Raw genomic sequence first — 12,076 nt, 5'->3', positions numbered from 1 at the left:
ATCTATTAATACAAAATTTTATAATTTTCCAATTTCCTAGCAGTTTTTCTTTGAAACAGTTTCATTGATATATATCCTAATATATCAATATTTTTATTCATGATTCAAGTCGGATTAGAGACATGTTTCACAAAATTGACCCACGAAACAGCTTCATATGAGTTTCTGCGACAATTTTATTTTTAATTTGAGCAAATTAACATCCATGAATAACGTAAATTCTGTGAATTTACATGTATGTCCTTATTTTCGTTAAATAGTATTAATAAATACATGTTTTTTTGTTTTGCAGGTATTGATCAATTTTACAATAAATTAAAGAAAACTGAAATTTTATTTTGGAATAAGATTTATAGTCAATTTTTTTTTATATAAAAAAATTATATCTTTAATGAAATTTAAAGTAAGCGATACAATGTCAGCAGTACGCACAAAAACTTCCTAAGACTTCATCCATTTATGAATTTACATCTATGTCCTTATCTTCATTAAATAATATCCATTAATACATGTCTCTTTCGTTATTTTGTTTTCATTTATCAATTAATAAAATCTAAACTAAATTGAAGAAAAACAAAATTTTGCATCCATTTTTTGTGATGAAATTTGCAATCCGTTTTTTTAAAAAACTTATATATATAATGAATTTCAAAATGATAAAAATAATAAATATATATTTTAGTTTGTTTTTTCATAGTTATTAATGACTTCTAAAATAAATTGAAAAAAAATAAAATTTAGCTACCGTTTTTTAGAGTGGCATTTAAATTTATCTTATATTTTTTTGGAACGACATTTGCACTCCATTTTTTTTAAAATATATCTTTAATAAAATTTTAAATAATAGTAATAATCCATTTTTTAAAAAAAATTATATCTTTAATGAAATTCAAAATGATAACAATAATAAAAATAATTTTTTTGTATGTTTTTTCCTAGCTACTACTATTATTATTGTTACGACTGAAAATATATGACTTTAAATTGTGAATTTACATCTATGTTCTTATGTTGATGAAATAATATTTATTAATACATGTCACTTTATTTGTTTTTTTATGTATTAATTAATAAAATTTAAATTAAATTGAAGAAAAATAAAATTTAACCTCCATTTTTTGTGATGAAATTTTCACTCCATTTTTTTTTGAAAATTATATCTTTAATGAAATTCACATTGATAACAATAATAAATATATGTTTTTTGTTTGTTTTTTCCTTATCCATTAATGAGTTCTAAAATAAATTGAAGAAAAATGAATTTTAAATATTGTTTTTTTTAAATGAAAAATTTATCTACCATTTTTTAGAATGAAATTTAAATTTATCTTTCACTTTTTGGAATGAAATTTGCACTCAATTTTTTTAAATATATGTATCTTTAATAAAATTTAAAATAATCTTAATAATAAATACATTTTTTGGTTTGTTCTCACATCTATTAGTGAATTCTAAAATAAATTGAAGAAAAATAAATTTCAGTCACCACGTGTTAGAATGAAATTTACACTCCATGTTTTTTCTTTAAAAAAACAATATCTTTAATTAAATTTAAAATAAATCGAAGAATAATGAAATTTACGTTCATTTTTTTAAATGAACTATATTCTTATTTTAAAAATATTTATTTTTATTTTATGTATCTCTCCTTTTTTGTGTGATTTGTGAACTGTATCTCTATTTTTAGGATGTCCTTTTGTTTGATTTAAAATTTTTCATTAATCAATAATTAATAATTTTTAAAATAAATAGAATAAAAATGAAGTTTACGTTTTTGTTCAAAATTTTATATTTATCCAATTTTTGAGTAAGTCTTCTGTAAGACAGTATCAAGTAGATATATCTCTAAAACGAGTCGACATTTTTTATTAAATAATGTTAATGCATTTTAAAATAAATCGAAAAAAGATGAAGTTTACAATATTCTTCAAAATTTTATAATTCTCCAATTTTCGAGCAGGTCTTCTGTGAAACAGTTTCATTGATATATATCATAATATATCAATATTTTTCTTCATGATTCAGGTCGGATTGGAGACATGTTTCACAAAATTGACCCACGAAACATCTTCATATGAGTTTCTGCGACAATTTAATTTTTATTTTGAGCAAATTAACATCCATGAATAACGTAAATTTTGTGAATTTACATGTATGCCCTTATTTTCGTTAAATAGTATTAATAAATACATGTTTTTTTGTTTTGCATGTATTGATTAATTTTACAATAAATTAAAGAAAACTGAAATTTTATTTTGGAATAAGATTATAGTCAATTTTTTTTAAAAAATATTATATCTTAATTTAATGAAATTTAAAGTAAGCGACACAATATCAGCAGTACGCACAAGAACTTCCTAAGACTTCATTCATCTATGTACTACTCTCACTCGTGCATGCTTAACCCAACAAAACTAAATAACAGTGAAAGATTAATATTTTAACTTATTCAAATCCTTTTTATGTGAAACAAATTATTCTTACATCTATAATTACTTAAAATGATTTGTAATATTTTACTGATGTTTTTAAATATTTTTTTTGCTCAAAAAAAAAAGTTCTAAAAATATTACAATATCTTCATGCTTTATGCCCTATCAAATTTCTTTCGATGAATACAATATAACTTGTAGCTAATTTTTTCAATGACGCTATTTATGTATAGATCTTTATAAATTCAAAATATATCATGAGAACTTCAAAAATTACGGTTGTTATAAGTCCCACACGTGCAACGCACGTACATATCTTCTAGTATATATATATATATCAATTAAGTATTAAAACTTTAGTGTAAGATATATGTAACTTAACAAATTAAATTGAGTATTTGTTTCTTAAGTATCATATTGTAAGTTCAATTTTAACTTTCATTTTTTTTTATTTATTTTTTTTAATTCATATATCAAAATTACAATATATTCTTTCAGTATTTCTTATAATTACATTTTAATCATCGTTGAAATATAAACCAAATGAATTATAAAAAATATTTTAGAAGCACACAACATGTGTGTCAGCGCACTAATGTTATATATTTATAGTAAATATTTATATAAGCACCGATAAATAACAATCATTTATACAATAAATATAATGAAACATAAAAAAAATGATATATTCAATAAGTGAGTGTGACGTCTTCGTTCAAATTTGATATTTCTTTTCGGTCAAGTCGATGTATATATATATATATATATATATATATATATATATATATATATATATATATATATATATATATATATATATATATAACCAACAATGATACATGAAACGCGGTTCCTTTATTGTGATAATTAATGCACTTGGATTATTTCTGCTTCATTTTTGATATTATCTATGCTTACTATTCTTGTAAGAGTAATGGTTGATCTCTATACTATTTCGGGTCCACAAAAAACGAAACTAATAAAACCAACACACATTGTGGTGGATTGAGATTCTCTGCTGTGGGGAAACCCACTGCAGCGGAACTGTGCATTAATAAAAAAATTTATTTTTTTTTAAAATTTGATATTTTATATTTTAATTCTTTTAAAATTAAAATTATAATTTTTATATTAAAATGTGATTAATAATCCAATTTAAAGTTATAATTTTATTTTTGGTTACAAATATATATTGTTGGGGTAAAATGACGTGTCTCTTATTATTTTTTCTTTTATAATTTTTTCAATTTTTTTTTTTAAAAATAATAATAAAAAATTTAATTTATTTTTTACAAATATAAGATTCCGAACGAACAAGAAAAAACGACGGTACATTCAAATTTTTTTAATATTATAAATCTTTTAAAAAAACTATGTTGTCTTTTTTTTATCTTGTTAATTTTTTATTTAGAAGTTAAAATTTTATTAATCACATATTTGTAATAAAAATAATAATCTTATTGGTTTTTTTATATTTTAATTATTTTGCAAAAAACTATTTTCTCCTTTTTTGCATTGTTAATTTTTCTCCTTCCTTTTAAAGGTTTAAATACAAAAAATATTTTTTCCTTTCTTAGAGATTTAAGAAATAACCCAATTTTTAAAAAAAATTTAAAAAAACTAAGCGTTTGAACAAGAAAAATTATACAATATAAATTTCTTTTATATCGTGTCAATTTTGTGGTATTATTTTTAATTATTCGATATGTTCCACATTTTTAAATTTTTTGAATTTTTTTTACTTGGATTATTTCTTATATCTCTAAAAAATATATATATTTCATGTATTTAGAAGTTAATTTTATTTTTGTTACAAATATGTGATTAATAAAATTTTAAGTTTTAAATAAAAAATTCACAAGTTAAAAAAGAACTATAATATTTAAAAAAAATTGAATGTACCGTCGTTTTTTCTCGTTCGTTCGGAATCACATATTTGTAAAAAAAATTAAAATTTTATTAATTTTTAAAAAAAAACTAGTTGAAATAATTATAAAAGAAAAAGTAATAAGAGACACGTCATTTTACCCCCACAACATATATTTGTAACCAAAAAATAAATTTATAACTTTAAATTGGATTATTAATCACATATTTTAATATAAAAAATATAATTTTGATTTTGGGTACTTGTATTTTTTATGCTAAAATTTTAGAAATCATGTTTAAACATATTCAAAATATTTCATTTGGAAAGCAAAATTTAAAATCTATCCAAACATATATTCTAGTTTTGGTTTTGTTTGCTATTTAGCAGAACCGACAATAATATATAAGGTTTGATTCGAGCGGTTTATCAGAACCTGAACCAATCCGGTTTTACTCACTCTTACATAGAACTACATTACAAAAAATTATTAACCATAGCATTTAGTCACCTAATTACCCATATTGTTTTCAACTAATACATTATTTACTACAAACTACATTCTTTTTGCAAATAAGTTGTGCGTATTTGAATTAAGACATCGTTTGGTGATTTCTTGCAAGTCTTTTTATTGACCAGCCTCAAGTGCAATGTCGCACATTCTAGATCATAAAATCTGAAATGCAAAGGTGGTGTATGTATATGCAACTATGGATGTAAGGTTGTGTGTTTGAGCTCAAAATTTAAAAACTTAGAGATTAAAATGCCTTTACATGTTACGCAAATCGATGATCCAGATATCTCGTGTTGGGAAACTCAAACATCACATATTCCGATACAAATTGAAAGCGATCTCCTCTCTATATATCCGATTCATTCATCGATGTTGCTATCCCACCAATCATCTGAAATACTTGGAAATTCGAAAGACATTCAAGAAATGAAGAACGTTTTCTTTTCCGTGTTCCTGGCCCTCGCCCTGTTTTACTGCTTTGCTCATTCGAGCAATGCAGCAATCTCGTGCGGCACCGTGGACACGAAGGCTGCCTCATGCATCACGTATGCCACGGGGAAAGACGCAACCCCCTCGAAACAATGCTGCGCGGGGCTGCAGACGCTTGCTCAAAGCGTGAAGACGGTTGCCGACAAGAAAGACATATGCAGGTGTCTCAAGGCGGCTGTGAAGAACTTTGCAGGCGTGCAAGATAAGTTCTTGAGCAAAATTCCTTCGGCATGCAGCATCAAAGTTGGTTTCCCTGTCTCCGTGAACACTGATTGCGAAAAGTGAGTGCCATTGCGTCGTTTATTCTGGTTTAATAATCTTCTTCAGGTTTTTACAAGTGTATCTAAAAGTGTTTTCTTGTTTGGTTTATTAATTTTTCAGGTTACACTGAGGTTTTCTTTGGAATCGATCAAAGCTGGTTAATGTAGAAGCTTTGTTGAATAAGTCTGTATTACTCTTTTGAGAAATAAATCTTAGTGGGTTTTAATGGTTAAGACATTCGAGCTGTTCTTTATAAAGATTCAATTCTCTGTTTACTGCGTTCTGAGATTTTATCAACAGTCCAAGAACCAATATTAATAGATAATTTGAGTTTTAATTTGAATTCTTGGTCATTTAATTATGGCGGAGCCTCTATATAGTGTTACAATGTGAGGCCTGGTTTATAATATTTGATGATCATTTTTCAACGCTTTCACAAATTTCTGTGGATTATTATCAAACTTCTTGGAACATGCCTATCGAAGGAATTGCCAAATCCCACAGTAGTGGAATTTTTAACACAATCCGACAGCAGTGGAGGCTAGCTTCCATTTTGGAAGCTTTCTTTAGGTCAGATGGATTTTCCATATGCTGCTAATAATATAAGAGATAAACAGACAAACGGTGAATTGCAGAAAAATAATATATTTTATTGCCTGAAAATATCATTCAAACAAAAGAATCTCAAACAATCATGTGCACGCTCATCTAGTTGGTAGAACTGGGTAAGGCAAATAAGAATAAATAATAACGCCCAAAATAATGTCAATCAAAAAAAGAATCTCGAAAAAAAACCATCTCTCGAGCCGCCAAAGCAAGAGCAACCTGAAATCTTTGCAACATCAAGAACTTGAGTTGCACATGTAGCTGTAGAACACCTTCTTTTTCTTCCCAGAAGCATTACCAATTGTGATGGCAATCTTGCCTGGTTCTTTATTCTTGAATGTCCAGCGAACTGGTGCCTCTTCCGAGCACATCTTCCTCTCTTTCTGGATAATCATGGTGTAAGAGTTTCCATTATCAGGCACAAATTCTACTGTGCAGTTCACCTCCCAACCTAGAGCTAAAATGTCCCAGGTGATTCCCGTTCCAGCCTGTACTCATGAAACACTAAGCATCAATCTTTTGGAAAATTTCGAATAGCCCATCGATTAATCACGTTAAGTACCTCTGGTAGGGGGATTTCAAAGCTTGTGATTGATCCAGCTCTGATCAGCAATTCAGAAACTTCATTCTCAAATTTTTCCTCCCTTTTCATTCCACCATACTGGATAGGGATTTCTTGAATCGGAACGTACCTGTCTCATCACAGACAGAGTTTTTCATCAACTTCTTCTGACACAGAAATCAAGAAAATACACGTGGAAGTGGGTAAGATCAACTCACTTGAGCAAGGTCTCAGTGACCTTAGACGGTCGAGCAAAGACCAATTTGCTTTTGCTTCTTTGAGTCAAGAAAGGAGATATCAGGGAATGTAAGGCATAATACCAGAATGGAACATCAACAAAAATCTGCAAGAACGAACGGGCTCATCATGAATGAATAAAAAGATTAAGAATGCAAAAAGAAGAACCAGACGAAATGAAGTTAAAACTTACGTTTTTGGCGACAAATTCAGGGTAATTGTCCTGGAGAAGAGCAACTGCTTTGCTCGCCACAGAGCGAACCTCCTTCTTGGATGGTCCAGGAGAATTCTTGAGATCATTGATCTGAATAAAAGAATTCACACCACCAGGCTTAAAATTAAGCTTTTGAATGCCTTTCTCCATAAGCTGGACCCTCCATCTCAAGAACTGCTCACGCTTCTCCTCTGTGGCCAGTGTCTTTTGATAGATCTCTTCATTGTCCAAGACCCCAAAAATGTTGTAACAAATGGGGTGACCCTGGCGATCAGTGCCGCTCAGATATGCAGCAGATGTAAGATCAGGCCCAAACTCTTCATCTAAGATCGAATCAATCTTATATTCTTTTCTCCATCGAAGCGTTTTCTCGAGCATCTGGAAGGCATCATTGACCTTGAAATCCCTGGCCCTCAAGAATTTTAAAAGAACCACATCAGTACGATCATCCCCTTTACTAGGCAACAGGGGTACTCCCCAGATGGAAATATCTTTTTCCTCTTCAATGTTTCCATCACTTTCTGGAGTTTTGGCACATTCAATGGGTTTTTCTTCAGTGCCCTCATCACCATTATTCTTCTCTTCTTCACAACCTTCTTTACTTTCTCCCGCGGGCTTTTCCTTCTCCTCCAATTCTTCTTCAGTGGGTATGTCAGCCACTTTCTTTTCTCCTTCCTTATTAAAAAAGAACGTGTTCCCCGAAATCGCTTCTTCCAGTTTGGATTTCAGCTCATTCAACGCCTTCCTCTCGTGCTGCTTCAAATCAGACGGAAAATTGCTCTCTTCCCTGTACGAAGAAATCTTTTCCACAGCCTTTGATTCGCAAGCACGATCCTTTTCGTTGCAAACTTGTTCGCCCAACTTCACAGCCTCCTCCGCCATTTCCATTGTCTCAGCTTTCACATCAATAGTCATGGCGATATATCTTGCTTGATCCAAAACACAATAAATCTACATCAGCATTACAGCATAAAACAAGGGAAAAAAATCCAATTTCCCCAAACAGATTTGCAAGAATGATTTACCTAGCTGAGCTTTCTTTCTGGTCTTTTCCTTTGTATAGGTTCTGCAAGTGAGAGAGAAGTGGACAAGGGGTGGGTTGTTTATATACTTTGAAGAAGAGGAGCTCCACAACGGTCAAATATTTGTTGTCATGGCATTCGCATGTTAGGAGCCGTTAAGATTCGCTTCGTTTGTACAGCCTGGATTCCAGCGGAGTTGGATTGTCGGAAATCAACTCGAGATTCCGTCGAGGTGTCAAATAATATATCAAATAAAATTGAATTGGTCAACGGGCCTTCAAATTTACTCTCATGGGCTGTGTGTGACCAAAACGATCAGGGCCCAATTAGGCCCTCCATATATTGTGTATGAAAATAAAATAAAAAAGTTAAAAAAACTCCTCAATTTTTTTTAACAATTATTCGAGCAATAATATAATTATAATGACCCCATTCCAACAGGATACTTGGTTTATATCGTATATCTTATCTTGTACTTGTAATAATAAACTTACTATAATTTTAAAGTTGAAACATCCATTACTATATTAACTAACTTATAATTTATTTAATGAAATCTTATTTAAAATTATAACATATCCTAATTATATAATTTATTGATGACATTTTTTAAAATACAATAATATCCATATTTGTATTTTTTTTAAATGAACAAAATCATTATTTTTTAAAATTTAAAAAAAAAAATTGTGCTAATGTAAACAAACATCTATACTATCTATTAATACACTTTGTTTTTTGTTATTTTTTTTTCAAATTTCAACACACACTTTTATTTATTTTTTTTATTTCAACAATTTAAATATCAATTTAGTCACCCCATAAATTATCAAATTACACTTTAGTCCATTGATAATGATAAAAAAATTGTACACACGCATCGCGTGTGCATAGTCACTAGTATAATTAAAAGAAGAGCACATGAGAGAAACGGAAGACTTGGTCTACCAACTTGTAAACAATGAGATTCGACCATTCATCCATAAACACAATGTCCCACCATTGAAACGTACGGTAGTAATTAAAATTTATGAACAAGTGTACGTGTGATAGTCGCAGAAGCTTTGAGAATGAAGACATCCTTTCTTCTTCTTCTTCTTCCTCTTGTTTTTCTTTCTTTCAACGTTTCTTGTTCTTCAGCAGCAACGGATTCTGTTTACAACTCCTATGTACAATGTTTTACGGATGATAATAATGTCTCGGATTCCCAAATCTCTGCAATTATCTACAATCCCGCTAATCCTTCTTTCACCTCTCTTCTCCAATCCTACATTCGAAACCGCCGCTTCAACCTATCCACCACCCCCAAACCCGTCTTCATTGTTACTCCGACGGAGATTTCCCACGTCAGCGCTGCCGTCCTCTGCGCCAAGAAACTGGGACTGCAGCTTAAGATCCGCAGCGGCGGACATGACTACGAGGGAATCTCCTACGTGTCTGAGACCACGTTCGTTATACTCGATATGTTCAATCTACGTTCGATTGACATCAACATGGAAGATGAAACTGCCTGGGTGCAGTCCGGAGCTTTGCTAGGTGAACTGTACTACAGGATCTGGGAAAAGAGCAAAGTCCACGGGTTCCCGGCTGGGGTCTGCCCCACTGTCGGGGTCGGTGGTCACATCAGCGGCGCTGGCTACGGCAACTTGCTGCGCAAGTACGGGCTTACAGTAGATCATGTGATTGACGCGCAGATTGTGACTGCGAAAGGAAGTGTTTTAGACCGTCGAGCCATGGGAGAAGACCTTTTCTGGGCCATTCGCGGCGGCGGCGGCGCGAGTTTTGGTGTCATTCTGGCTTACAAAATAAAACTAGTCCCGGTGCCACCAATTGTTACCGTTTTCAGGATTATAAAAGGTTTGGACCAGAATTCGACTGAAGCGCTGATTCAATACCAACTAATTGCAGACAAGATTGACAATGATCTCTTCATCAGGGTTCTCTTGCAGCCAGTTACCAAGAAGAAAACTCGAACTGTTCGAACAACGTTCATCGGCATGTTCCTCGGTGATTCTGCCAGGCTATTATCTGTCACGGATTCAGGATTCCCGGAATTGGGGCTGACCAAACTAGATTGCAAAGAAATGTCATGGATTGATTCAGTTCTGTACTGGGCTAATTTCGAAAACACCACCACTCCAAGTGCTCTTTTAAGCAGAACCTCAGGTTCCGTCAACTTCTTGAAACGCAAATCAGATTACGTGAAGACACCCATTTCCAGGTCGGGCCTGGAATCTCTATTCAATAAGATTGTGGAAATAGGTAAAGTAGGGCTTGTTTTCAATTCTTATGGTGGGAGAATGAGTGAAATCCCGGAATCAGAGACCCCGTTTCCTCATCGAGCTGGTAACCTTTTCAAGATTCAGTATTCTGTAAATTGGAAAGAAGAAGGTGAAGCAGCACAAAAAAATTTCATCGATCAGGCTAGACAATTGTACGATTTCATGGAGCCTTTCGTTTCGAGCAATCCAAGAGAAGCATACCTCAATTACAGAGACTTGGATATTGGCACAACTGACAACGGTAATAACAGCTACAATGAAGGAAAAATTTACGGGATGAAATATTTCAAGGGCAATTTCGACAGGCTGGTGAAGATCAAGACTGCTTTTGATCCAGACAATGTGTTTAGGAATGAACAAAGCATACCGACACTGGCTTCTCCTCCAGAAGAAAACAAAGGGAGGCATTTTAGTGCTGCATCATTGAAATTATCAGTGCTTATCCAATGCTTGACTGCACTAAGTCTTGGGAATTTTGCACATTTGCCATGCGATATATAGCTTAGTTAGTAAAATAATATACATCAAATTCTTTCTCAATGCATGCATTGTGCATATTTCCATGGCTTTTTCCAATTATACGAAAGAAGTTGATTGTTGATAAAAAAAACTTATTCTGGAATGGAAGAAGACATCTCGTTTGGATCGACAATCTATGCCATTGGATGTATCTTAAGAACAATACCTTAAGGTTGCATTAACCGTAATTCAACACTCAGAACATGCAGAGAGAAATTTTGTTCAACACTCGCTCAGAATATGCATTTCACTCTGACTAATATTTTCGGCTAACCAAACAAGCAACCCTGACTTTTTTAAACCAACACTTGTCTGATGATTATGAGATGCAACAATAATACAAGAAATCCTTTCTCTTCGGGGGATATATGCGAAGTTGCAGAAACTAGAACAGCCTTAGATGAATCCCATGTCCAGTTCATTTTATAAAGCAGTAGATTGTTTGGAGGGAATTCACAGTAGGGGGTGATTATCTTATATAAGAAAAAAGAATTTCTTGATAATTTTCCTTTTCTTCATTCTGCAGTAACTAAATGTCATTTTTTGATACTTTATCAATTAAAAGAAAGGTTTTGTACAATATTGAATGCAGAAAAGTATTTGGGGTAGATAAATTCATGTTCCTCCCACTAATTCAATCCATTTATTTTTTAGTCGTGGATGCCCCACGTGTTCTTTGATTCCCTTGCTTTTGCTGATTTTTTTTCTGTTGTTTATTGATTCCTTTTCTCTGATTTTCATCGTTTATTTTGAACTCCCACCATTACAGTACCCCAGGCTCAAATATCACAGCAAAGATCATCCATAAAATTTTATAATTTCCTCCATGTAAACACACAATCCAATCACTATCTTCGGCTGAAACAAGATGGCCTTGTAATTAGTAGGTAAGGTCATATTTACTACAAAGTCTCCAAGTTATTCTCGACCACCATTCATGCCGGTTCAAATGCACCATAGTGCATAGGCGAATATGAAATTTTATCCAAAAAGTTTGCATTTACTTTACTTTTAAGTTTTGTCCTTGACAACTGTAATCACGTTTGACTTAATGAGCAAGGAGTTAAAACA

The 12,076-nt window shown here is 31.6% G+C and overlaps 3 protein-coding genes across 5 annotated transcripts; 2 read left to right on the top strand and 1 right to left on the bottom strand.

Annotated features, from left to right (window-relative positions):
* The first annotated feature begins 5,182 nt into the window (after positions 1–5,182).
* LOC140830306 (non-specific lipid-transfer protein C, cotyledon-specific isoform-like) lies at positions 5,183–5,693 on the top strand. The gene is made up of 2 exons (XM_073193589.1): positions 5,183–5,583; positions 5,684–5,693. The coding sequence occupies exons 1-2, from the start codon at positions 5,183–5,185 to the stop codon at positions 5,691–5,693; spliced, it is 411 nt and encodes a 136-aa protein (XP_073049690.1).
* A 499-nt stretch (positions 5,694–6,192) lies between these two features.
* LOC140829141 (patellin-4-like) lies at positions 6,193–8,416 on the bottom strand. Of its 3 annotated transcripts, none has more exons than XM_073192153.1 (5): positions 8,208–8,416; positions 7,162–8,111; positions 6,950–7,074; positions 6,732–6,861; positions 6,193–6,657 (listed from the first exon to the last, which is right to left on the bottom strand). In XM_073192153.1, the coding sequence occupies exons 2-5, from the start codon at positions 8,095–8,097 to the stop codon at positions 6,406–6,408; spliced, it is 1,443 nt and encodes a 480-aa protein (XP_073048254.1). In that variant the 5' UTR covers positions 8,098–8,111; positions 8,208–8,416; the 3' UTR covers positions 6,193–6,405. The 3 variants fall into 3 exon arrangements, with proteins under 3 accessions (XP_073048254.1, XP_073048253.1, XP_073048252.1); XM_073192152.1 differs by having other exon boundaries at positions 7,162–8,107; XM_073192151.1 differs by lacking the exon at positions 8,208–8,416 and having other exon boundaries at positions 7,162–8,176.
* Positions 8,417–9,203: 787 nt separating this feature from the next.
* On the top strand, positions 9,204–11,138 carry LOC140829142 (berberine bridge enzyme-like 21). Its single transcript, XM_073192154.1, has one exon. It carries the CDS (start codon positions 9,275–9,277, stop codon positions 10,985–10,987), a length of 1,713 nt encoding a protein of 570 aa, XP_073048255.1. The 5' UTR covers positions 9,204–9,274; the 3' UTR covers positions 10,988–11,138.
* The last annotated feature ends 938 nt before the right edge of the window (positions 11,139–12,076 follow it).

The sequence above is a fragment of the Primulina eburnea genome, chromosome 4 (assembly GCF_022965805.1).
Source record: "Primulina eburnea isolate SZY01 chromosome 4, ASM2296580v1, whole genome shotgun sequence".
Taxonomy (NCBI): domain Eukaryota; kingdom Viridiplantae; phylum Streptophyta; class Magnoliopsida; order Lamiales; family Gesneriaceae; genus Primulina; species Primulina eburnea.
This window is presented reverse-complemented; position numbering and strand designations above follow the sequence as displayed.